Raw genomic sequence first — 27311 nt, 5'->3', positions numbered from 1 at the left:
TCAACACAAAGCTCTGAAACACTTTTATTTTGGATAAGTGTTACTGCTCTACATATATGTCTTTTCTTGTCCTTCACACACAGAAAGAAGACAGAAATGAGCTGAGAGATTACGACTATAGGCACCCTTAAAAAATGGTCAATTTTTATTAGTTTCGGACATTTTAAATCAGGATGTTTTTTGAAACAATGTGTAAGTAAGTGAAAGTAATAGCTCCATGGGTAGCATTTAAAACATAATGAGATCATTAACAAAGCATGTGTGAGCTATAAACTGTAACCTAAAGCTTTGGCAATACAATAAAGATATGCTTCCTTAGCTTGCTTAAGTTTCAACACAGTCTCAAAGACATATGTAAAGTGGACATCATGTCTTAACAATGCATTACATGGTGGTGAGAATGAAATGTGTAAACATTATGCATTGGCAACACAAAAACAATGCCAAAGTCTATCACTAACAGTCACAGTTGTAATGTAAAGCTGTCATAGTTTGGCTAAGTTAAAGGAGGAAAATAATGCTTAAGTTTTAAGAACAAAGAAATGGTTGGTTAAGTTTACGAAAAGATTGTGATTTTGGTTAAAGTAAATACGTAGGGGATGTAAGTGACAGAAATGCATGCAAATACCTACCTAAAGTACTTTGCGTAATTACGTAAAGTCAGTAAAATTACGCAACTACTGTATGTTAACTTTTGATTTCAAACAGGACACAACCAGCTACAGGTGGCACTCACCAGAGGCTCCGCGATACGAAATGATTACCATACGTTAATCATGAAACAATCTTATTGCGAATTTAAATATTTCGCCATAGACTGAGTATTGAAATGACACGATATGACATACATTTTTTCAACTGAAAATTATGTCACTCAAGGAAAATTTGTCAGCATCTGCTTTACCTAATATGATAAAATTTTAGAGATAAATTTTCTCACTTCTATCATTTTTATTGCAGTAAAACGTTTCTAATTGACAAAAAAAAATTCATTATTTTTGCAGGCTACTGAAAGTTTAATTTGTATTTGCAATATTAATGATTCATAGAAATATACCTGTATCAATGCAATATTGACACACAAAATACTGTTATGCCATGCTGTATCAATTTTCCCCCTAACCCCTACAAACAGCGATCTCCTGGTTGAGAGTCCACATTTGTTTGAACCATCCACCACTGCTCCTGCTCACCCTACACAGGGTCTCTCACTCTTTGTTCTTTACTCATGAGTCCATTACAGCTAAAGATCATCACTGGCTTTGCATTGGTTTTGTTTTTTGTTGCCAGTGTATAATTTTAACACATTTCGTGCCCATCATGTAATCACACAAAGTAATGCCTTGTTAAGATTTGGTGTCCATTTCACTCATTTCTATGAGACCAGGTTGGGAGTTTTCTGCATTTGCCTAGCAGTGCAGTGCTAGCAATAGCAGAATTACACAGTCATATTCTAATATCAGCAAGTAATTTATACTGTACAGGTCTGAGGGTGTCTCTTCTCAGACTGTTTAAGGTACTACAAAACCTCTAATTCCCAAATATCTAGTCATTATTTTTGATAAATTGAGACCACATAGTTAGCTTTAAATGTACTCATGGTCATTTAATAAGAGCACTGTTTCTTTTCTTTGAAATTAAAACTATCAATTGAGTCAAAAGCCAACTGTGGGTTTCTCTCTATTGTATTCTCTTTTGCTCTCTGACTACTGCACAACAAGCTGCCCATTAGCAAGATGTGACACTTGCAGAGAGTGTGTACAGCAGCAGGAGCCTGACTGGAGCTCAGCTCCTGGCAGCCAACATGGAGATTAGTGAAGGAAAAATAAAGCATGCACACTGAACATCTTCCACTCAAATCTTTTTGTTCTCCAGCTGCTCTGAAACTCAAGTTTGTTTGGCTGATGAAAGAGGCTCACGTTAAGGAAGACTAGAGACCCTCCTGCACCTTCATACATGATATCCATGATATAAATTCATATCAGGATGTCTCGCTAACACACGTCCATCTGTAATGAAGGAAAAGGGTCAAGCAGTAACAGCCATCATGACATGCACATCAGACACGTAAAAAAAAATCTATTTGTGCTAAATAAAGATAGTGCAACTGTACTGTAGAGTTAAGAACCAATTCTATTTTATCATATTCAATTAAAACAACCCTGCAGCATTGTTTTGGGTCAGTCATGATACTGCATTGATTAAACAAGACCACTGTGTTGTTACAGCTGAATAATAGATTCTTTTTGCGAGCTCCTATAAAGGTGATATAGTTACTATGTTAACAAAAAGTGGCACAATTCAACATGCAGCAGACTCAGAGCAACATGATTGTCCCACTGGAATGGTGTTTGTGTCCAACTGATAAATTTCTGAAGTTCATCATTCACCCTTCTTTTAGCTCTGGTGTGGTCTCCACCAATCTCTAGAAAAATGTTTGCGTTGTACGTTACTGAAAACCACAGTTACATTTGTATATTATGTTGCCCATACGTTCCAACTTGTTTGTTTTGTTACATTTCAACAACACTATTGTTGACGTGTGGTTAGGTTTAGGCACAAAAAGCACTTGGTTATGGTTAGGAAAAGATCATGTTTGGCCTTAAAAAAACACAGTCTGTGGCACAATTATAGTCAGAGAAACTTTTAATGTCTCAATACAAAACAGCTGCTTTTTGTAAGTCAGCTCATGTGCTATGTAACTTCAGAAACATTGATAAGAAACGTATGCAACATATTTGTGGTTTGCAGACACATACAATACCAACATTTTCTTCTGATGACTGGGCTGCTCTTTAGCTGCTTGATTCTCCACTATGTATTCCAGCTAGTCTTTTTAATAAGTCCGTCTGCTGTTTGCTGCTGGGCAGGTAGTGTACTGTGGGTTTATCAGAGCTTCTACACTCAAACTGATGCTGGAAATGAGGTTGACGAGAGCAGAGTTTGAATTAGAAGGACAAGCTAAAAGATGCTAAGATGCTCTGTGAAGCTGAGGGGAACTGCAGACTTGCGGATACAGTGACACCCTTCATGTTAGTTAGAGGTATCTGAACCACTGGTAATCTTAAGTATTGAATAGTTTTGTTTAGTGAAGTGTGGCCCTGGTTCCAAAAAAGTTGGGACACTGTATAAAGTGTAAATAAAAACAGAATATAATTACTTGCACATCTTTTTTGACATATATTCAATTGAATATGTTCAGAGACAAAATATTTAATGTTCAAACTGATAAACTATTGTTTTTGTAAATATACACTCATTCTGAATTTGATGACTTCAACACATTGCAAAAAATGTTGAGACAAGGGCAACAAAAGACTGAATGCTCAAAAAACACCCAACATTTCACAGGTAAACAGGTAAATTAGCAACAGATTTAAGTATCATGACTGGGTATGAAGGGGACATCATCAAAATGCTTAGTTGTCACTCGCAAGGATGATCAATTTGTGAAAAATAGCATGGGCAAATGGTCCAACAGTTCAAGAACAACCTGTCTCAAAGCAGTATTGCAAGGAATTTAGAGATTTCACCATCTACAATCCATAATATCATCAAAAGTTTCAGAGAATCTGAAAAAAATATCTGCAGATAAGAAGCAAGGCTGAAAATCAGCAGTGAATGCCCATGATGTCTGACCCTTCAGGCGGCACTGTATTAACAACTGACATGGCTATATAAAGGATATTACTACATGGGCTTGGGAACACTATGGGAACTCTACTATGCAAAAAGCCATATATCAACAAAATCCAGAAACACAGCCAACTTCTCTGAGCCTGAGCTCATATGAGATGGACTGACACAAAGTGTAAAAGTGTGCTGCGGCCTGACGAGTCCACATTTCACATTGTAGAAATCATGGATGTTGTGTCCTTCATGCTAAAGAGGAAAAGGACCTTCGAGATTGTGACCACTTCAAAGCCAGCATCTGTGATGATATGGAGGTGTGTTAGTGCCCATGGCATCAGGGGTAACTTGCACATGAATGTTGAAAGGTACATACAGGTTTTGGAGCAACATATGCTGCCATCCAGATGACGACGTCTTTTTCTGGGACATTCCTGCTTATTCCATAAAGACAATGAGACAAATTCTGCACACGTTTCAACAGCATGGCTTCACAGTAAATGAAAGCAGGTACTAGACTGACCTGCCTGCAGTCCAGACTGGTCTCCTATTATACATGTGTAGAGCATTATGAAGCAGAAAATAAGACAACAGAGACCCTGGACTGTTCAGACACTGAAGTCATGTATGAACAAAAAATGGGAAAGAATTTCCAAAACTTCAGCAATTAGAGTCCTCACGTCCCAAATACTTACTGAGTGTTAATGTGATGTAACACAGTAGTAAGCTCCTGTCCCAACTTTTTTGGATTGTGTTGCAGGCATCACATTCAGAATAAGTGTATATTTACAAAAAACAATTAAGTTTATTAGTTTGAACATTAATTAATATATGCTGAAAAGGATTTACAGGTCATTGCATTCTGTTTTTATTTGTTTTACAAAATGCCCAACGTTTTTGGAATTGAGATTGTAGCTAGAGTAACTGCTGCTGTACATAGCTTGTGGCCCTGGCTGTGATCAGTCACATGCAAAGGCCTAAGGTCAGGCTGGTGGTGGAGGTCACTCATTTCTACAATGTACTGTACGTTATAGTGTTACTTTTAAAATGCATGATTTGTGTCAAAGGCATTTCTGTGTGCCTAAAGACTTACTGATTAACTATCTTTATATCCACAATCATGTGGTGACACACTGTAGTGTGTCACCACATGATTATGACATGGTTTAGTATTGTGGGGAGCCCATGCAGAGTTTAGCATGACAGAGAAAGAAGACTTGTTGCAACTGGCATAAGTTTTCCTTGAGGGCTTTCTACCAGAACCCTTGAAGTGATACTGATACCGACAGAGTTCTTCATTCAATAGCCATGATGTGAATGGAGTGGTGTGTAGTATAACCACACTTTCAAACATTTTAGTTGCATCTCGGCATGCTTAACTGCCAACTTCATCACATACACCATGCACCGCACACACATACAGTGACAGGGCTAACTGTTAGCATCACAATGCTTATGTTACCTAACAGGTATGAATGGGTTTAAAACAGAGTCAACCCATTTCAGTGTCAATATGAGCCTGTTGGGACTGTTTCACGGCTTGATGTTGGATGTTAACTGCCACTGCTGTGTTAGCTCATGTTAACTGGGCAGATGTTGAACTGACCAAGAGAACTGGGAAGAGAGCAGCTCCAGAGACAGCAGCAACAGAGAGTTTGCTGATCTGGTGGGGGGTTGGGACAATCTGGGATTCTCACACCAACGGAACAAAACAAATCCAATGCAGGTATCATTTGACTGGAGACTTTTTGATACCACTGGGTACTTATTATTTGTAGGGTTTCCCACACTTTCATTTATTTGTGGCAAACTGCCATGATTAAAACATCTGCTTCCACAAACAGATTTTCTATTACTGGAGCTGGAATGTTCATTAGGAGCGCTTTTGGAGAATATGTACCAGTCGGTTGTTTATAGCATCACACTGTTGGAGTGCAGAGTGCAATCAGGGCAGAGACAGAGCAGCAGAACGTCGGGCACACTGAAAATGAAACTTCACAGTTCATTCTGCTGGGTCTATAAGTTTGCATTCACTTTCAGCAGCTGCTCCTCTCCATCGATCTGATCTGATCAACTCTGACTCAATTATCCCCCCCGCAAGTCACAAACAGCTGCTAAGGAATAAAAGAACTTATGGAAAGCTCTGCCTACGCTGCCTTCACAGACCCACAAAAACCTCAGACTTTATAGATGGGTCACAGACAGTGCGTGTATGGGCGCAGCCTCTAACATGAGGGATGTTATGCATGTTTTCAAAGTGCTGCATCATTGTACACACATCTTTATCACATCAGTGTGAGAGCCCTGATTAAAGACTGTCACCCTCTTACCTATTTTCCACCAACATGGAACTAGTTCTGTTCAGCACCTAATTTTGAACTGTTCAGAGCACTTCAACCAAAAATAAGATGGTTCAGAACCTGAAAAGTTGTTTCTCGGTTGGAACCAAAAAATAGCAGATTTTCCTTGAGCCAGTGGGTGTGTCATACTCTAAAGGTTGGAAAGAGAGGATGGAGAAGGCAACTATGGAGAAATCAAGTAAGAGACTGTCAAAAAAGAACGTGCAGTGGTCTCATCAATAGTTGGTCCATACCTCTTCTCAGGGTAAAAACAAATATCTGTTCTAACGGAACAAAAGTTTGCAAATAATCAACATAAACACTGATTTTGCTTCTACTGTTTACTTCTGTTGTGCATTGTGCAACACCCTCTGTTGATGACACATCCCTGATTACAATGGTTCCACTTAAAACTGGTGGAAACATGGGCTGGTTTGCTAGATAGTACCAAGGTTCCAAGAATGATGATGACCAGAGCTAATTTGGTGGAAAAGGGGTATCTGTGGTTTAGTGCATATCATATCAGGCTGTGTTGGGACTCTATTTAGTTATTGGAGGTTACTGTGAAAAACATGTGGGTGATCCAGACATGTTACTAAATACCTCACATGGCTCAGTGATTAGATCCATACTATGACCACCAAACTTTTCTATGTATCCGTATATACAAACAAAGTCTACAACATCTGGATGTGTTTGGGTTCTGAGTGACCAATCACAGCCGGAGAACTGCATTCTTAAATGCATCACACAGACAAACTGTTAGATGTGATAGGGCATAATTAAGGTAGGACCTATAGACAGTGGTGGGGCAGGAAACTTGCATATTGTCTATGGATGATCAGACTAAATCTTTAGGTCATGTAAAAATAAAGATTGTGAGGAGGGTGGTGGGGTCATGGCACTACCTTCAGGACCACAAGGACTAGAGTTGACATGATTCACACCTGATTCATTCATTGAATTGTACTGTTGTGATACATCTTTCTTGTTCTGACTGATAAGATGGTTCAATGGAGAAGACTGTCCAGTTCCCTCCAATTCTTAACAAAATTGGAAGTAAAAATCCACACACAGTGCATGGTTGGCGTCTGCAGTCAGTCCTCATGATACAGGATGGAGCAGACAGAGTACATGTCTGTTTTGATGTTTCTTGTCCAGCCTGAAATCACAACATCATGTGAAAGAAATCTCCCTCTGATGGTTTCAGGAGGGAACGGACTCTGCTAGGTGAAAAAAGTCAAACCAGAAATATCTTTTTATTGCACTACCAAGTTTGCTGTGACTTCACCAATGGTAACTGTGTCTATACAGAAACCATGGTGACTGGGCTCTTATAGTTTCATCTGTCTGCCATAATGGCCAACATATTGCCCTCAACTGGAAGCTGACTGATGACAACAGCAGCCCTGATCACACCTACTGGCAAAGTTTTCTCCCTAATTCCTCCCCAGTCCCAACTTCACCCCAAACAAGCTGTGATGATATGAAACACAGTATCAATGCCCAGTGAGCTGTGTGCCAATGAACAGTGAGAGTAGAGAGAACACATGAAGAAGGGCCCCGAGACATGCTCATCAGTCCTGCAGTGTGTTTTCAGTCGAGCTGCTCTGTGCGGCTCTCTGCTGTTTCTTCTTGTAGCTGGGCCAGCGACACACTGGGCAGCAGTGTCTGCCTGCTGCCAACCACACCACTATGCACTGCTGGTGGAAGGCGTGGCCACAGGGTAGACCCATCAGCAGCTCCTCACTCACAAAGTTCTCCAGACACACCACACACTCTGAGCACTGCAGCATGTTACAGGGCCATGCCGACCAATCACAGTGCTGATGGTTAGAGACACCTTCGGGTGTGAGGCAGCTGTCCTTCGGTGCCTTGTCAGCTGATGGTGAGCTCATGTTCCCATGACGACAGCAGAAGGATGATGCAGCAGTGGAACACTGACAGCTGCTGCTAGGGTCCATGTTATTGTGTGTGTTGCTGTCCTGACTGCGCAATGATCTCTTGTGTGTTTTGCTGCTGTGAGGAGGTTTGCTGGGGCCAGTGGGAAGGGAATCCATCTGCTCCCTGCTCCCTGTGTCTGACTGTGAACTATCTGTCTCTTCATCCAGCTTTTCAGCAGACCCCTCCCCCCTGTCCTGAGCCACAGCTCTGAACCTCCAGGTCGGCAGGGCTTTAATATAGTCCATGTTTACTAATGGGCGGAGCCAGAGATCGGGGAAAGCCAAGCGCTCAAATAAGAAGTTGGGGTCATCCTCCCAGTCTGAGTGGTCAGATGGGACCTGCTGCAGTGATGCAATAGGGTGGAGCAGATAGGAAGTGTACCAGTCCCACAGACTGGCCAGCCATTCCAGGTTGGTGGTGCTGTCCTCTTGGCTCCTGATGCCACAGCGGCGTTTTTTCTCAAAGTAGTCGACCAGCAGGCCATGGGCCAGGTAGGTGGACAGGAAGAGAGCTGGGTGGGATGAGTAGAAGGTCCAGTCAGCTCTCACCAGGCTGGCCAATGTAGTGGTGTCAGCGTAACGAAGCAGCTTCAGACTGTAACCATACAGAGTGTCCAGATAGGGCAGCTGGAGGAGAGCCTAGAAGGAGTGATTAATCATTGATTAATTATCATCAATTCAAATCTCCACTTGTTCAAATAGTAATAGTATGGTTAGTGTATGGCTCCACATTCAGTGTAAAATTGCAGTGCGCATAGGTCCACATTTGTAACAATTGATCGCATGCACAGTTGTGACAAGACCCCTTTTTTACAAAGATAGCGCTGTAGAGCTGCTGTTAAGTCCCTTCTTTACACCTCCTTTGCATTTTTAAACAGAACCAAACAACGGCAGTAACATTCCACTCCAGTGTGTGATTATACACTGCATCATGGCTTTGCGGAATCATAAGAGGCCTGACGGGAGTGACATGTAACACAACAGCGTTGGCCTCTAGTGTGACATATAACATTCACATCGGCAGTGGTTTTATAAACAGTAACAATCATTTACCATCCCTTTTATATAGCGGCTGATCTCGTCCTCTGCTTGGAGGGTAAGGAGCTCTTGGACTTAATTGTTTTCCCAATTTGCGGCCATTTATAGCCGCTGTTCTTCTTCTTTGAGTTAGCCGCTAAATGCTGATAGCTGCTTTTTAAATCTCACCCGGTGTGTTGCTTATAACACGTCCTCACACCCCTGCCACCCATGATCCCGTCCTGCAGACTGTCCTATTTATACAGTCACCGTTTCAACACTGTTACTACCTTCCGTGGAGGATTAAAGGCAAGACAACATTATTCCATGGTCATACCTTATATACAGCACGGTGAGGCGGCATAACAGCAGCACATTATTCCTGCTTTGAATAGGCAGTGTAAAGGCTAAGGATTAAAACAGACAACAATGAGTTCTGCAAAAAGTGGTGCAGGGGGTTTTTAACAGATGTTCTTTGGACTTAATGCTGCTGGAGAATCAACTCATCAAAGACAAACTTTCCAAAATGCATTCTGAAGTCAGCGATCAAAAACAAGACAGGAAAACTTTATTATATTTAAACAAGATTTCAGATATAAAATCGAAGACATATCAGAGAGATACTCTGATTACAAAAATACAAACAAAAAAAAAGTGTCGACTATGGATGTAAATGTTTAGATGTTAATCAGTTCATCACCAAGAGTATTTTTGGCTGGTTAAGTATGTCGGTTTATAGGGTAGTTTTTCTACTATTCAGTTTACAGCACTGCGCACCACCCAGGTCTGGTGGGAGTGGACATAAGCTAGCTGCACTGCTCATTTTGCAATCACTGCTTGAAACACTGTCCCGACCAAACAGAAATGCCATGGAAACATGGAGTGAGCAGCTCAGTTTTGAGCTGCAAATCCCCTTGAGCTACTACTGTTAGCTCTGTTAGTGCTGCTAGCAGTATCAGCACAGCTAGTGCTGTTAACAATGCTAAAGGGGTTTTGCAGCTCAAAATGAAGTCATTCACTCACCGGAGCTACCTGGGGGCAAACTGAAGGGTTGCCACCATGTACCACATCAAAGCGGTGTCAGCACAAGGACAGTGTTACTTGTGGTAATCGCAGAATAAGCAGCACCACTAGTTAACTCCCACCCGACTTGTGTGGTGCACAGTGCGGAGCAGGCAAGGCTAATGTTAGCTAACCAGTGGAGACTGGAGAGTGGGCCATGGGTGCTGTATTTCCACATGTTAACATGGCTGACTGGCTGGCTGTCAATAAGGCTGGCAAAAAATAAAAGACAAAACATTTAAACCACAAAACATTTAAATTTCAACCTCTGTAAATGGATAGTACTTTGAAATGAGGTACTGAAGCTCACTGAGTCAATAGAGCACTGGCCTAAAAGGAAAGGCCTCTTGAAATACACATAATTTTACATTGTTTTTGTTTTTGGTTGTTGTTGTTCTTAGAACTTAACCGGATAGTAACCAGTTAATGGGTGTTGGGCAGTTGACATCCCTGGTGTCTACACATGGCTGTCAGGTACTCAGTGCTGTCCATACAGACGGCCCCTCATACATGTGCACATGCATGATGTAAACAAAATGGGGACACATTCATGAAAAAACTGCTCCACAGGGTACCTTCAACTTAAAGCTCAGGTAATGGTTCAGGGTTTGTTACATCACCTTTCTGGAACAACCCCTCAAAAAAAGAAAACAAGTGGGTTTGTGATAACGCCACTGAGAGAGGCAGGTGTAGAAACTAACTTTGTCAATGAAGTCAGCTATGAGAACCGTGTGGTATGAGTGATTTCCTACCAGAACAGGAAGCCAGGACACCAGCAGTATGGAGTTGTAGGTTCCAAGTGTTCGGATCAGAACTACAAATCGTTTGACTGTTGCTCCCTGTCCATGAAAATAAATACATGTTAAAAAAAAAAACACGGGACAATAAATGCAGAACTACATGGAAGCCTCTGTTCTCTCTCTGCAGCACTGTGTAGAAGCAATTCAAAAAATGAAATAAGATAAAAAGTTAAGTAACTATTCAGATCCTTTAAATAAAATTAGCAGTAGCACAGTGTAGGAAAACTATTACCAAAAGACCAGCATTCAAAATGTCACTGTGAGTAAAAGTACAAAAGTATTACCACTAAATTGTACTTAAAATATAAAAAGCACTTGTTCCGAAGAACTAACCCTTTTAGATCAGACCTTTATGTTTCAAAACTCAAGAGACAGGACACACAAACACATAGGCACGTGGCACCTGCATGAAGCATGCAGCCAGCTTTAAAGCTGTTACATAAATGCAGTCAGTGTTTCCCATACATTCATTTATCTGTGGCGGTGCGCCACGAATAAATTATCTCCGCCACATATAGATTTTTCTGCTTTTGGCGCTACCTGTTCGACCTCGCTCATAAACACATTATAATGGGACTCACTGTCTGTGAATGTAGCTTGTCGTTACAATTCCGGTGCAATAGGTGGCGGTATGCATCGTAAAGACGCACTTAACGCACCTGGTCCGCCAGAAGAAGAACAAGAAGCAGACGTAGTAGCAGAACGGATCCAAAGACCTCTCGGTACAAATATGTGAGCAAACAAGTCCAAAAGTGGCTTGAACTCTAACTCATCATGTTATATTAGCCTCTGTCTGTATTAACATAGCTGGAAGCTCAACATGTGCAGAGACATTAACTCACGCTGTTAGTAGTGTTAACTGCAGCGCGAGTCCCGTAGCAGCTCGCCCCCGTTAATCAATTACAGCGGCTCCACCGGCAACGGGAGCGGCGCAACAACCCCCGTCTGTCGCGCGACAACTCTCTATTTTATGCGGCTCTTCTATTTTTGTCGCGCTACACTCCCCTACGCGACCCTCCAGCAGATAAAAACTACATGAAAGAGTGTGCTAAACGAGCACAATGTGTTTTTAAATGAATAAACCATTATCAGAGGTGATATGTAATGATTTTTTTTCATGCATTTATCCATGTTTATCCGTGACATTGTGTAAATGTCCGTGGCGGACATTTGAAAGCGAGTAGATAACAAACAGTACAGTAAACTTGTAGATAACTCAAATATATGTATTAACTTAGGTGGAAAATGCTTTAACATTTCATGCAGCCTACATGCAGCCTCTCAGCTCAGCAAACGGTTAACAACCCCGCTGGCGTCTCTACGTGTCGCTTCCGTACGCAGTCAGTGGAGCCCCAATGAACACGCCGCGACGCTACGCTGACGTTTGCAGCCGGTGGAGCCCGGCCGTAAGGTTCTGCTCGTTAGTAATTAACTCTGACGTTGGATGTTCACTCCTTCACACAAATGAGTACTGAAAAATATTTTTAGTATCCCCCCCCCCCCCCCACCCTGGACCACACCACCACAAATAGATTCCTGTCCTGTGGGAAACACTGAATGCAGTGAAGTAAAAAGTGCAAGATTTCCACTTTGAAATCTAAGAGTAGAAGTATCAAGTCATATGAAATGGAATTACCCAGATAAAGTACATGTACCTCAAAACTGCACTTGAGTACAGTACTTAAGTAAATGGACTGTTCATTACCACCACTGTGCCTTACGGAAAAACAGGAAGTGACCTGTGTAATGAAGAGGTCCATCCAGGCCAGCAAGTTGATCAGGACCAGACTGAGAACAAACAGATCATTGACCTCTGGCTGGACTGAACGCAGGAAAGTATCCATGGCAGCCAGGGACAGGAACTCCCCAGTACTACAGAGGAGGAGAAAGAAAGGAAACGTAGAAGAGAGGTGGAGAAGAGGAGGAGGGGAGGAGAGGAAAGGGAGAAAAAGAGGAAAGAAGAGAAAGTGAAGAGGAGACATGGAGAGGAGGAGTGAAGTAGAGAAGGAGAGGAGAAGAGGTGGTGGAGGACAGAAGAAGAGGGGGGGAAGAAGAGAAGAGCGAAAGAGAAGAGAGAGTAGTGGGGGAGAGGTAAAGAGGAGGAGTGAAGTAGAGAAGGTGAGGAGAAGAGGAGGGGAGGAGAGGAAAGGGAGAAGAAGAGGTGAGGAAGAGTCAGTGAGAGGTGGAGGAGAGAAGAAGAGGAGTGAAGGAGAGTTGGAGAGGAAAATAGGTGAAAGAGAAGAGAAAAAGAGGTAGAGTGAAGGAGAGGTGGAGAGGAGAAGAGGTGGAGGAGAAGAGAAGGAGTGAAGGTAATGTGGAGAGGAGAAAAGGTGGTGGAGGAGAGAAGGAGTGGAAAGAAGAAACAATTTAAATACATTTGTATTTGTTTGTATAAACAAAAACCCCTTCTAATTTCCATGTTCAATCATCACCTGTTGCCATAGCGATAAATGCCCTCAGGCATCTTGAGAATGTAGGCGGGACTCTGTGTCACATCAATCTCTGATAGGCTGCTGTGGTTGTCCCAGTGACGTACGTCCACAAATATGAACTCGATCCTGCCAGTGAACTTGACAGACAGCGAGGAGAAGAAGGCGGGCGGCTGCGACAGATGGGCGAACAGAAACATCTTGACTGGGTGGGCCGGGTCAGGGCGCCACTCCTCCACCAGCTGCTCAGAATTTCGGAGGGTTTTGACTCGATGAGCCACGTGTGAGGTCATCCAGCGGAAAATGTGTTCAGTTTCAATGCGACGGCCGTTGTACTCTTTCAGCATGACTTTACCCTTCGATGCTGAAGTCTGAGGAACAGACATGATGAGGGTGGAGCGCTGCCAGCCACGCTTGATACATGACCTGGTGGACACAACAGACAAGCATCATGTTAGACGTTACTCTGGAGTACAATTCTCATTACAGGTAGGAAGACACGACAAGTGGACAACTGACATGTCCTGGATGGTCTTTATCAGTCCCAGTGGACCACCAGTGCTCTGTCCTCTGTTTACTGTCCACACCTAGACTGATAGGTGTGCTACTGATGACGACATCATCGCATCCAAAATCAGGTCCCCCATAAAATTTGCTCTCATTTTTAGAAAACTCCTCCTTGTCTGTGTTCATGGAGATTTAAGGAACATGTGTGTGTATGTTTTGTGCATTAATACACTGAAAATTGAAACATCCTGAGTAGTACGAAATCACACTACCAGATGACAAACTGTAGTACTTTCACAGACTGTTCACAGTTTGTGATCACTCTCTAAACATTTATTTATCAGCCACATCAGAACTGCACATCCTTCTTTGGGACATTCCATTTAACAAAAGACTAATGTGAGCATACCTCAAATCATAGCTTGTCCTTTTTATCAGGGGTTCAAGGAATGACGGAAGAAGCAGAACTTTAAATGCCATGATTAAACAGCATCATTAGTTTGTACAAGGTGAAAAAAAAAATCTATGCTTTTAATCAATGTCTGAGTCCCATTTCAACATCACATTTCACCACCCCAACACATCTCCCTGCGCACAGCAATGCAGATAGAAAAGTGTCAGCTAACTCAGCTAAATAACACAGTACCATAGCTACAAATAAAAACAAACGATTACTAATGGTGGAACGGTTCACAAAATTTACAGTTCAGTTCAATACGATACAGTGGTGTCACCGCTTGGTACGTTTTCAATACAGCAAAAAAGTAGAAATGCAAGACAAATTTCAGACAAAATGCTTTTAATTTTACACTTATAAAAACTGACATAATTTGGGCTTTTGTTTGTTTGTACATAGCAGGAATTATAGTCTGGCTGAAATGGGCTTATTAAAGTCTGGGTGATTTCTGTTTAAACACATTATACATGTCAGAAAATACTTGCTGAAAACATGTAAAAGACCATGAACTGTGTAGTGCTGAATTGTGGGTTCAAACTGTTTTTCACCATTTATGTATCCAGGATTTTTTTGGGTGGGTCTAAAAGCTGGACGACGCACTGGAGCCATCCTTAACGTAACCCCTCAACTACTATATAAACTACTATAAACTTCAATTTGCAGCCCTGACTATTATTTGCTTAAATCACTGAACTTAATAGGCTTATATTTGGGACAGGCGTCTATATGGGACAGACCTTTAATTCCTTTACATGAAACTGTTGCTCAGCTAAGATGGGAAATATGATCAAATTGTTTATTTAAACCAGAATGAATTATACTTGTATAAAATATGGCTTGAATAACAAATCAGTTACAAGTCCTTCATTTGATCTAGCTGGTGGTAGCCAACAACCTGTTTTATACAGAACTAATCTAGAAATGAACTGCTTGGCAGACCAGGTGTCTAATTGAGACGGGCCTTTATTTGTCAAAATGTAAAGTCACACCAGGCTAGTAAAAATGATTGGGCATTTAATTGGGAATTTTAATTGAAGTTTTACAGTATGTTACTACTGACACTAGAGCGCATAGTATCAGTACTGTTTCTTTGAGTTTGCTACATCCCACAAGCTCTCTGAGCTCTTTCAGTCTAATAAATACATGAATAAACATCTTTGTTAAATGTCATAGTCAAATAAAAACAAACTTAACAGCCGTCACTAATGGACCTTTCAGTCTTTCTTGATGAATCGTCTCCCCAACTGTGTGTGCTACTGGGTTAGCTGCTAAGGAGAGTCTGTAGCTGCACAACGGCTTGTTCTTTGGCTCGGTGTGTTTTTATCCACCACTCTCTCTCACCATCGCCGTCATAATTTACAGCGAAACCACAGGGGCTCCAAACAGCTGACCTGTAGGTTATCAAAGGAACTTTTATTTCTGTTTAGATCTATCCATGTACAATATTTATAGTTGTACTGCTTTTTGTCTTTCAATTCTGCATGTTCCAGGTGAAACCCCAGGGCTCTTTGTAGAGAAAAGGCTATACATCACTGATCACTTGAAAACATGAACATAAAGACTAAATAACTTGGTCACCATAACCAGATGGATCTGTCTGACATCTACATATCCATAGGTAAATTTAAAAATCACCACATTCAGCAGACTTGTAATATCTGCACATATGGTCAAATCGCAATAGAACTTTTTGTCCTTTCTCAGTTAGTAAGAGCTTTAGATATTAGATGCATTAGCTTTGACATTTGAATTTTTCATTTGGGCCTTTTAGCTACTTACTGACAAACAAAAAATACAGAAGCTGAGAAAAATAAAAAGCAAAACATATTCCACAGAACAAGGAGAAATGTAATTCCCTACTAGGACAATTAGCCCCAATGCTTCTGTCAAATGAGCATTATTTGTCATGTGTCAGTATGCCCTGATATGAATGAACCTGAGGACTGCCCTGCTTCCCACCTGTAGTCATTAGAGCAGTTGAAGGTTCCAGTTCTGATCCCAAACTGGGACACTTTCTGCACCATCTTCCCCCAGTTAGAGTGACTAAGCAGAGCTTCCCGGTCCTGGGCAATGACCTGTGGGTACACACAGGGACATGACAGGGTCACGCTACTAATACAAAACAATTCTGTCAGTCCTTTGAAACCTGGATCAGCTTTCTTGTGCTGCATTCAGACATCTTTCACAAATATTTAAACCTTTGAAACCTCACCAGATCAGTTTGATTTCTTCCAAAAACATGGACAAAAGGCAATGAGCAACAAGACTTGACAAGATAACGACCTGCAAATTAGGTTTTAAAAAGAGGGGAACAGAGAAAATTATTTAAAAAATTGACTAATTTCCTTGTTTATTGTTGTTTTTTGTGGGGGCATTCTTGTTAAGTTGCTCATTGCCTTCTTCAGCCCAATTCGCTCTGGTTTCTAAGCTTTAAGCAACATGACATCACTTCTGACTCTGCTTGTTAGTATGGCCTGCTGGGTCAAAGTCTTGTGTGAGTGAGAAGAACTTTCTTCATACATTATTATTCATATATTTTAGAAACCTCAGTTCCCTTTTAGATGGATTAAGTGACTTGGTTTGTATATTCTGCAGCACATTTAAGTTTCTCCCATGTGAACAGTAATGGAAATTTGACATGTTGTGCAAAGAGACACATATTACCAGTGCAGTACTGAAGAGGATATGTTGAGGTGGAACTTGACAAACAGTGTTTAGTCTGAATGACTATGCCGTGTATCGGCTCAAATTGGTTAAACTTAAAGTAACGCTAAGCCTGGAAGCTAACCTGACCAGGACCAGGCTAGTTTGGAGGGTAAGCTTCCACAGCAGGTAGGTCTGACTTCTTTAAAAGCCAGATTTAGTGAAAAGAATTTAGTCTTTACTTATTTCCTTTGCAAAGGAAGGATTCGCCCGCAGCTTTCTGACAGGCAGCTTGAGATAGCAGAAGAGGCGAAGTTAAATGTTCTTTTAAACCACAGAGGAGTTTGTTAACACTAGTAGCACTATTATGGTTGAGTATTGAACCGATAAAGTTTACCAGTAAACCAGTGAACCAATACTGGTACTCTGTACCAATGCCCAACAGTGCCTTTTTTCAGCATTTCCTGTATTACTAAAAATGTAATTTTTGAACAGGTTGCCGGGGTGACGTAGTAGATTAAATGCAATTCTGCAATCTTCCGCAATCTGCCATTCTCTTTCTGTCTGTTTTTATGTCTGCTTGTGGGTGTGTGTATGTCTGCTTGTCTAGCCGTGACATCAGGCTATTATTAAAATAATATAGAAAAGAAATAAAAAAGTAACACAGATAATCGGTACTGCAGCTGTAGTTTTGGCTCACTTGGAAGGCAACAGAGCAGCTGACAAAGCATGGCGCTTCTGATTTTGTGAAACGCGCCTCTGTCTGACATCCAGTCGCAATGTGAACTAGACCACCTCCAGATGTGGAGGGGGTTTGGCTCACAGCACTCTGACTGCTATGTTTTTGTACATTAAAACCTGCATTATAGAGGTATTTTGCAGATTTAGTATTTTTTAGCACTTCGATAAAGCTTGAAAATTCCGAGATAGATTTAAAAAAAACAAAAAAAACAACAGACAGCAGGTGCAATTAGCATACTGCGGGACAGAATGGGTCATCTTAAACAAGATGGACGTTGAAAGTTTACATTTTTCTTATTGGAGTCACAGGCTCTTATTTATCAATGTAACATACAAACCAGCACAGATCTGAGCACAGAAATCATCTTCTATAAATGTTTGTTTTGTAAATGAGGCCCAATGTGATGTCCCCACTGTTTGTAGTAGAATCATGGTCATGTCCACTAAGTATATACAGTTATACAGTTACTCAGTGCTTTTACCTGAACCAGCCATATCCCATCTTTAGTGTCCTCCACTAATTCATAGAAGTGCATCTCTCCACTGAAGTGTGTAGTGCTGGCATCTCCTGCCTCTGTCTGCTCCTTCTCTTTCTTGATGGCTGAGTACAGCTCCCCCTGGGTCAACTCTCCTGTGGAGGAATAAAACAGTGCAATGATCTGAAAAGGGCTGAAATGTATCCATCCAAATCAAATCCTACTTTCAAAAAAAATTGTTACTGTTCCCACCAAACTAAAGGTCAGGTGTAAAGGGGTAAACCAGTTATTCTCAGCATCTTGGCCACAAGCCAGTACCGATCCGCCCAGCGCAGGCCAACAAGTCAAAAAAATATCATCTGACAAAAAAACAAAAACAAAACCAATAATTAATTTACCTCCATATTCTTATTGTGACTTCACTTGAATGCTTGGATTTATGTAGGCTTTGTTTTCACATTCATGAACTGAGTTTCTCTGTCCTCACCTTAAATCTGTTTAACACCGAATGCACCATTAGGTTTTATGACTTGGAGCCAACTATAATCCAATATGCAACATACATAAAGATGTGGAAACCTAAAGCACAAACACGAAGAATGGACTTTCAGTGAAGTACGAGACGTCTTGTGTCCAACACATTTGCATACTCATAGGTCATGGGGGCATAAAATGTGGAAAACACACATCATACAAAATTAATATTCAACAAAGATTATTTTAATATATCTTAAACATGTATGGAGAGGTTAGACTCTGCCTAGTCACAGACCAAAGAATCAATTCCATATTTCCATCAAAGGAAAGCAAAATTTATGGACCAGGTCATTCTAGAGACAGAAATAAGCTTTCAGGCAAACAAACATGACTGTTTAGGAGAAAGGAGGAATAAGGCAGAGGGTATTCTGTATGAACTTATCAGCTACCTGGGTGTGGTTACACAACAGGATACCAGAATGAATACATAAACAATACATGAGTATGTCTGCTTACACTTAAGGAAAGTATAAAAGAAGGAACTGTCATGACTATAGTGACAGTGTTGGAGGAGTCAGACTTTGGTGTCAATTCTGTTGGAGTCAATGGGGCGGGCACTAAAATTACACTTAAACCCATCATATCTTTGTTGTTTCAACTTTTTTAAAAAAAATCCTTGCATCATATTAAAAAAAACACACTTTTTTTTTTTATCTAAATATACACATTCATTATCCTTGGTATTGGTCTCCAGACCCTGTCCAGCAGCTGTATCAGCCCCTGATGACAGTTTTACCTTGGTGATTTTACATGGACCTGGGTAACCTGTTAACCATCAGGCTTTTTAAGTATTCCATTTATAGATTTGAGGATGTAAATACAATGTCCAGATTTTATATGTATTTTCTGGACACCAGAAATCTGGCTCTTCGAACGCTGCGACTGTCATCATAATCTTTTATATTTTCCTTGCATACACAAGGGACGTGCCCATCAAGTGTTTGTCTCTGATCCTGATCCAAGTCCTTTAATATTGGATATCTGCCCATCCCAAGTCTTATCCATATTTATTACAATACTCATATCAGATAATTGCTCTTGCTCTTGTGTTTCTGCTACGTCACTCAGTAAACAACATGTCTGCGCAGATAGTTGGTGGTTCACAATAACCAGGAAAGGGTGTTTACAAGCAATAGTATCCTATAGTTGTTTTCTTTTGTTTGTTTGTTTGTTTTTTTGAAAACTCCAGCTAGCATGTTTGGGTTTCTCATAAAAAGGCCAAGTTGTTCCAAATCTGGATCAGAATGACCCAGATTTGGAAATCCCATGTTTTGTTGTCTAGGATCAGCTAATCCATCTTACTTTTGTGTCGGTTTTTGAAAGTAGCTTTAGATTGGATCGCCCTGATCGTGATGCAAACTTTTCCAGATTACCAAATCCAGATAACCATAGGACTTCACATCGCAACATAGGCAGTCTGCCAACAGACACAGTACGATTATCACTTATCACTATAGGTGCCGCCAAAGACAACAAAACAGAGATTGCTGAGATGATAATCTTTCTTGAATTTTGACAGGTATTTGGGGGATTCTTTTATGGGCTTCATGTGTAGGCTTATGTCTACTTTATCTACTTTATCACAGTAACTGTTAACAGGGTTCCTACACATTTGGAATTTCAAAATTCCATACTTCTCCATACCCTAATTTCCAAACTTCTCTGGTTTTGTTTTTTTTTCAGAGAATATGTGACATCTGAGTAAATATATCAGTGTATCATATTTCACATCATGTTTAATTATTCTTAATAGGCGATTGTGGCCAACTACCATAATGGCATGCAAATAAAAACTCAGGTAAGTTCAATGTCTGGGCTGAGGCAAAAAGGTTGGGACTCTGGGTGCAAGTGATGCAGTAACGAGACGTCTGTGTTTTTTCCCTTTCATGTGGCTCAGAATCGCCTTCTCCCCCATGTTGGCGATGTCAAACGATTTCACACAAAGCTTGCATCTAGCTCTGTGTGTGAATTGGGAATCCTTGGCCAACCAGTATTTATATACGGTATCGTCAAGCCATCCATCCAAAAACGTCATGGGGCAGCGGACTGGACATACCACTTGTCAATCAGGTAAAAGGGGCAGTATGTTTTCTGAGACGTTTGCTCTCACACAAACTGCGCTTGGCCCGGCATAAAACACGATCCGGATTCATTAAATTATTTTTGGAAATACCTAATTTTCTATTTTAGAAAACAGTATTTTAGAACAGTGGTAATAGTCTGGAAACATAAATATTTTTCCATTCTTTATTTTTCATTTTCCATACTTTTTAATACCTGGAAATTGATCACATTTATTTCCATACTTTTCCATACTTTCCATACTTGCGTAGGAATCCTGTGTTAAACAAATAAAGTGCAAAATGTTAATAAATGTATAAATATATTTGACCAATTTTAAAGTTTTGTTACATTTTCTTCCTGAAATCCACCTTGAATCAACCCTTCAGCTGGGATCAGGATGATCCTGATCTTTTGGATCAAAGGTAACCCAATCTTACCAAAAAGTTTTGAACAACACATACTGAAGGTTTGATCCAGATCAAAACCAAGACTGGATTACATGATCTAATCCAATTTCAGAATCCTTTTTTTCTTTCGAACGACCCATTTTCAGGATTTGATCCTACCCGATAGCTGAAATCCGATCAGATTACTTCTGGACAACTGGGCCCAGAATAAGGATTTATCCAGGTTTCTGATATCTTGACATGCTCAAACCCATAAATGGAATACTTCAAAAACCTGATCATAAACAGGGTCCTCAGGTCCACGTAAAAGCACTAACAGAGCTAGTGTAAAACTATAACTTCCAGGGTCTATTCCTGAGATCAGACAACCTTACTGAAAATCCCATTGGCATTACAACACATTCATTATTAAAAATACAGTTGGGACATAGCCTTTCTCAACAGTTTGTGTGGCTTGCTTCATATGTTTAGATAAGAACAGTATTTTTTTCAGAGACAATCTAATACTGCTGTTTATTCAATATTTATTTTTTCAGCAACTTTTAAAAAAGGTACTGTATGTGACTTCTTACATGTATTCATTGTTTTTCATTGCCAATTTATTGCCAGTGGGTGAATAGATTGTAACGTAAATTATACTTAAACTAAAAATGACATCTTCCCCAACTTTCTCAGTTGCCTAAAACAGCCTGTGGACTGACTTCTCCATATGAGATTCGGGATGGTTTTTGCAGGAAAATCCAAAGGATGTCACGTTTATGTGAGTTCCAGAGTGCCTTGCCTCTCTTCAACTCAGGTAAAGTGCTAACAGTGTGCAACATTAGCTAACGTTAGCTGTCTAAGGCCCATTACACAGAAAGCATTTTAGCAGCCAGAGGTGGCTTTTTATAATTGTTTGTAATGAGAATAAAGCTTTTTGTTCGCTGTTTTGCGTTGCTACATGCCTCGCATTTCTGCACTCTAGGTGCACGGCATTTTTGCCGGAGTGCTCTGAACTCGTGTTAAAAAAAAAAAAGCTTCAACTGAGAGCAGAAATGCGCCACATGCCATCTCTGCTTTTTTCCCCATAGTGCAATCAGATGATTTGAAAGGCAGGCCTTCTGTGGTGGTCACCACAAGTTTACATATGGTAACCAATGGAGAAGACACTGGTGGTAGGCTAGCGGCTGCTGGATACCCAGAACTATACAACTTTGTAAACCCCAATTATAAACTGCCCCCGACTCATCCTAAAATATGCTTGGAAATGGCCAACAGACTCCCCACATTCCATCCTCTTTATTAGGGTCTTGTGTACCCATACAGATCTCTGTTTCCCTGTCCCCAACAAACTATTTGCTGACAGCCTCTCACCTTCAACCAGTGCTAGATCAAGTACCCTCTGTCTGACCATTTTAGGGAACTAGCTGCTAATTGCTGTGATATAAATAAAATAGTAAGAAAAAAAATAGGGGCAGATTGATTACAGTGGAAGGTTAGGGTAAGGAGGTGATGGGGTGGTTGCCTAGCAAGAATAAAAGGGTGCAGCAAGCCTTTATTTACTAGTGGCATTAAATTAAAAAAAAAGAAAGGCAGAACAGTGCGCCTTGCGTTTTGCAACTTGCCAAACACTTTGTTTAATCAGGGCCTTACACCCATGTAATGGTAATGCTATCTAATAGCATCTTGATGAGCTACATCAGTCAGGTGGCTGGATTATCTTGGAAAAGGAGAAGGGCTCACTAACACGGTTATTTTCTTTTGTTGAATACAATTGGTTGTCTTGTAAATTTTGCACTATTGAACAAACTTGCTGGCATTCGTTTACATTCACTTGTGCATTTCTTTTTCATAACATAAGTAGGGATACATGACATTAGATTTATTGCTGATATCCAATATGCCGACATATAACAACTTAACTAGCTAATAACCGATATTGATATATTCTCCCCACCTAATTTTAGTGATCATCAAGTCTCTTCTCTAGTAGAATTATCATCATATTATGCATGCATACTCTTATCATGATGGCCTGACAGCAGATGGAGACATGAAATAGAATACTTCACATATATGTAATATGCATTCATGGTGCCATATAAGAAAAAGCATGTTGGCTGATTCTGATAGTTCATTTTAAAGCCAATATTGGCCGACATCCAATGACATGCCAATATTATTGTGCATCCCTAAACATAAGATAACATTATGATGGAATTATGACCATGGAAGCACGAGAGAAACAGTAATGCTTACATACTGTAAATGTCTTTAACATTAAGGGAACTGTCTTCCTTCGAAATTAAACACAGGAAAACTGATCAATACTGGATCTCCACCACTCCCAGAGCCACCTGAAATAATAATAAAAACTGTACTAACAATATTAATAACCAGATGGGGAAAAAAACACAATTTCTTAATATGATCATGTGTTACTGCCTGTTATGCAAATGAAGACTATTCCCTCCGTACACTACACCAACGTTGTGTTTGAAGATTACATCTATTCTGTCTCTTGAGAGTGTCACCTTACAGGCTTGGTTTAGAGACCAACCCATGACTCATCATTGTGTGACCTTTACCTGATTTCTCTACCAGCTCGCTGACATCCTTCTTCTCGGCCAGTCCGGAGTATCCCAGCCCCCGACACTCCAGGATGGTCTTCAACTTCTTATAACTAAGAGTTACTGGGTCCACCAGCTGAGTGGCGAACATACCAGTCTCATACCAAACGACCGCCTCAAAAATCCTCGCTAGCATAAACAGCACTATGAAATACAAGAGCAAGAAGAACAGTTTCAACCACATCTTGTAGCTGGACGAGAGCGCTGCTGGCACAAGAGATGTCTGTGTGTGAGCACCGGACAGGCTACACAGGCTTCAATCACCTTCGACCCATTCACTACGGATGCTAGCTTAATACTCAATATTTATCCGTTCGTCAGGCCTTCATCGTGTGACAAGATATTTTCCGACCGTTCACTTCCTTCACCAGTAGTTTACATTCAGGAATCCTGCTGATAGTGACAGCTAGCTCATTAGCTTAGCATCGCAGTTAGGCCTCGGTATCAACCAAAACAAACAGGCCTCGCCGAGCTCGAGCGTCAGCTGCACGCGCCGCAGTTTCCCGCGAACGTCGGTCGCCAGTGAGCCGGAATACCGGACTGCTGCTGCCGCTACTGACCTCCCAAATATTACTCACAACATTACAAAATGACACTAATGACGGATCTGATTATGCTCCGATCAGCTGGTGTACACAGAGGAGACGACGTCACATCCTGCTCCACCTCACACATGTAAACATGCTACAAAATAAAAGACTTAAAACGAGTTAGATGGTGGCGCTGCAAAAATACTGTTGTTGTGTTACTGTTAAATCTGTGCCCCGTAGTCAGATTTAAGCAAAGAGACCCGGGGCACAGCACAAAATCAAGATCAAGACAAACTGTGTAAATTTGCACATATACTTTATTCTCTTATTGTCATTTATTATATTGTATTTTGTGTTGATTCCTCATTAGCTTTTGTTCTTGTTAGTAATAAATACAGTAAAAATAAAAGAAGAGGAAGAAGATTAGACGACTCATCTCCATATACTGTATAATTTGAAGGAGTGCATTGATTGTAAGGAACAAAACATTTACTGGGAACAAGCCCTCTCAAGTTTAGGCGAGACTCGTTGGTACCCATTTTCATTCACACATCCTGAGATGAGCTCCCTCCCCAACAAACTGTGCGAAATAATTGGTATTCATAGATACCATGGGTTGTCTAATTTCACCAGATACCACTACCTTCGTGTTAGCTTCAAAAAGAGCGCACTGTCTGCAGCATAGACAGTAATGTCAGCCTTCAAATATTTTCACTGGGGGCGGGCAGTCGGGGGCCAGCAACTGTGAGCAGGATGGTGGTGCAGCTGCAGATTGCAGATTGAGAGTAAGTTTTATTAAATAGACTGTGTTTAGTCTAAATGTGTTAAAAGCATTTCAGTAATTATGTTTTACTACAACATCTGTTAAAGTAGCTGATATAGGCTAGTAGCTACTTTTTAATCCTCTGCTATAGTTGGTGGCCCTGGTGTTTTTTTCCTGTCAGATAAAAGCTGAACAAACAGATTTAAAATGTGATCTGGGCTATGGCCTGATACGCAGTCAGATTCCACCACTTTATCATTTATTAAGCAAATGTAAAGACAACACAGAATAGAATTTTGTGTTAACTTATTGACACTTCTCCCTGCTTCGTGTTTTGTTTTTAAGATAAATATGCACAGTCCATGTATACATGCATTAATATCTCTTGGTCTACTGGATTAAAATGGTGTTTCTGCCTTTTATTTACTTGTTGCCATGGTGTATCGTAGTATTTGAGCTTCTTTAATGATGGCTTTTTTCATTCACAACACATCAGCCTGAACAAACTAAGAGATAATTAAACCAACTCTGATCAGCTGCTCTGGAACCCATAACTAGTTTTTCATCTCTGGGTTCATTGACTCAAAGTTAAGGGTTACTCAGAGTTTGTTGAACCTGTGTTCAACAAAAACAGGTGTATCTTGTCTTCTATGGACCTTGAGCTATTAATGCACACTTGTAATTTCTCCTGTCCAGATTACTGCAGTTCCCTCTACATGTGCCTCAGTCCAGCTGCTATTAATTGTTTACAGTTGGTTCAAAATGCAGCTGCTAGGTTATTAACTAGAACTAGCTTTTACACTCATTCTTGTGTCCCTCTGTTGGTTTCCTGTACAATTCAAAGAAGACTAAAAGATCCTGTTGATTATATATAAGGCACTGCATGATCTCGTCCCAGTTACATTTCTGATCCCCTTGTTCCTTACTCCAGTCCTCATATCTCAGCCTTTTCTCCATCCCCTGCTCCAACTGTAAAACAAAAGATGATCATGCATCTATTGATTTAGCTCCCCACCCTCTGGAACCACCTTCCCCAATCTATCAGGTTGGCTGAGTCTTTGGACTGCATCAACTAAAGAAAACCCACCTTTATAGGCAAGCCTTTCTATGTATCTTCATCCCTGTCTTTTGTCTTTGTTAGTTTTGTCTTTCACTGTGCTGTTGTATATTATAATTTATGTTTACATTTTTTATTCATTTGCGTGTGTGTGTGTGTTTCTGTGTGTGTGTGCATGTGTGTAAAGCACTTTCGACGGTGTTTTAAAAAGTGCTGTATAAATAAAGCTTTACCTAATTTCTGTAACAGGGTCCAGCACCTTCCCAGGTGACATCCAGGTGCTGTATAGCCATGTTAAGTGACAGTAGGCTAATACAATTTTTTTCATCAGTTATTTATTCATAGTAGCTGTGAGACAACAGTGACATCATGAGGCCAAACAGGAACATACAACATTACCCGTTATCACTTGAATTCAGCATACTGTGCATACAAAATAACTTGTAACTCTTTTACTATACATTTTTTAGAGAAATATATTAGAAAAACTTTTACTCCACACACTGGAGAAATTTGATTTGGTTAAGAATTTTTTGTCCTGGAAGAAATTGCTCTAAACTTCTCCCATGGCTTCAGTCAGAACCAAAAATACCCACTTGGAAAACTTCCCTTTGTATGGCTGGGTTGCCCCTTGTGTCCACTCACTATAGTCACTGAGGTGCTTGTGATCGCACTCCACTCAGATCCTAACATAACTGGTGTAACCAGAAATGCCATTGAACAGAAGGTTTCCCTTTAAACAGATAACCAGCTTCTGTATGTTTCTAACCTCTGTGTCTGCGCTAGCTGCTCTTGGAACATTTAGTTTGTTTGGCCATATATCAGGTTATAAACTTAATTTGGACAAAAGTGAATTATTCCCTTTACATGTAGCTGCCCATATACGTAATTTCCCACTCAAACTGCCTGTATGGTTTTACATACATTGGTATCCAGGTTATGGTCAAGTTTGGAGATCTATCAAATTCAAAATCACCCCCTTGGTAACTGGAATACAGCAATATTCAGAGAGCTGCTCAGCTGCCCCTTATTAGTTGCAGCTTAGGTTATCTCTGTGGACACTGTTCCAAAACTCCTATCTTTTCAAGTGTTGACAAATTTTCCTACCCCCGTCTGTTTTCATCAAAATTGATAGTTTTTGTCTCAGTTAATCTGAATGGTAACGTCCCAACCCAGGCTTTGCAGGGTTCTGCTGCAAAGGTCAAAGTCCCTCAGGGGTTTGGCTTTATCCAACTTTAGATTTCACTACTGGGCTGCCAAACTTAGGAGGCTCCAGCATCGGCTCTATTTGGAGAAATCA

The 27311-nt window shown here is 40.6% G+C and overlaps 1 protein-coding gene across 2 annotated transcripts; it reads right to left on the bottom strand.

Annotated features, from left to right (window-relative positions):
* rnf103 (ring finger protein 103) lies at positions 1 to 24322 on the bottom strand. 2 transcript variants are annotated; one of them, XM_049586266.1, is made up of 8 exons: positions 23620 to 24322; positions 18051 to 18199; positions 16144 to 16259; positions 13224 to 13646; positions 12531 to 12663; positions 10744 to 10830; positions 9267 to 9336; positions 8414 to 8551 (listed from the first exon to the last, which is right to left on the bottom strand). In XM_049586266.1, exons 1-7 carry the CDS (start codon positions 23843 to 23845, stop codon positions 9268 to 9270), a joined length of 1203 nt encoding a protein of 400 aa, XP_049442223.1. In that variant the 5' UTR covers positions 23846 to 24322; the 3' UTR covers positions 8414 to 8551; position 9267. The 2 variants fall into 2 exon arrangements, with proteins under 2 accessions (XP_049442222.1, XP_049442223.1); XM_049586265.1 differs by lacking the exon at positions 9267 to 9336 and having other exon boundaries at positions 1 to 8551.
* Between the last annotated feature and the right edge of the window lie 2989 nt (positions 24323 to 27311).

Source organism: Epinephelus fuscoguttatus, linkage group LG9, assembly GCF_011397635.1.
Source record: "Epinephelus fuscoguttatus linkage group LG9, E.fuscoguttatus.final_Chr_v1".
NCBI lineage: Eukaryota > Metazoa > Chordata > Actinopteri > Perciformes > Serranidae > Epinephelus > Epinephelus fuscoguttatus.
Note: the sequence above shows the minus strand (reverse complement) of the source record. Positions and strands in the feature narration are given on the sequence as shown.

Bases quoted from the DNA above. Each gene is read 5' to 3' on its own strand.
- rnf103 (XM_049586265.1), bottom strand. From the start codon at position 23,845: ATGTGGTTGAAACTGTTCTTCTTGCTCTTGTATTTCATAGTGCTGTTT. The intron at 16,260-18,050 runs GTAAAAGCACTG...GTGTACCCACAG, and splicing joins ATGGGATATGGCTGGTTCAG to GTCATTGCCCAGGACCGGGA. The intron at 12,664-13,223 runs GTGATGATTGAA...CCTCCTCTGTAG, and splicing joins ATTTATCGCTATGGCAACAG to TACTGGGGAGTTCCTGTCCC.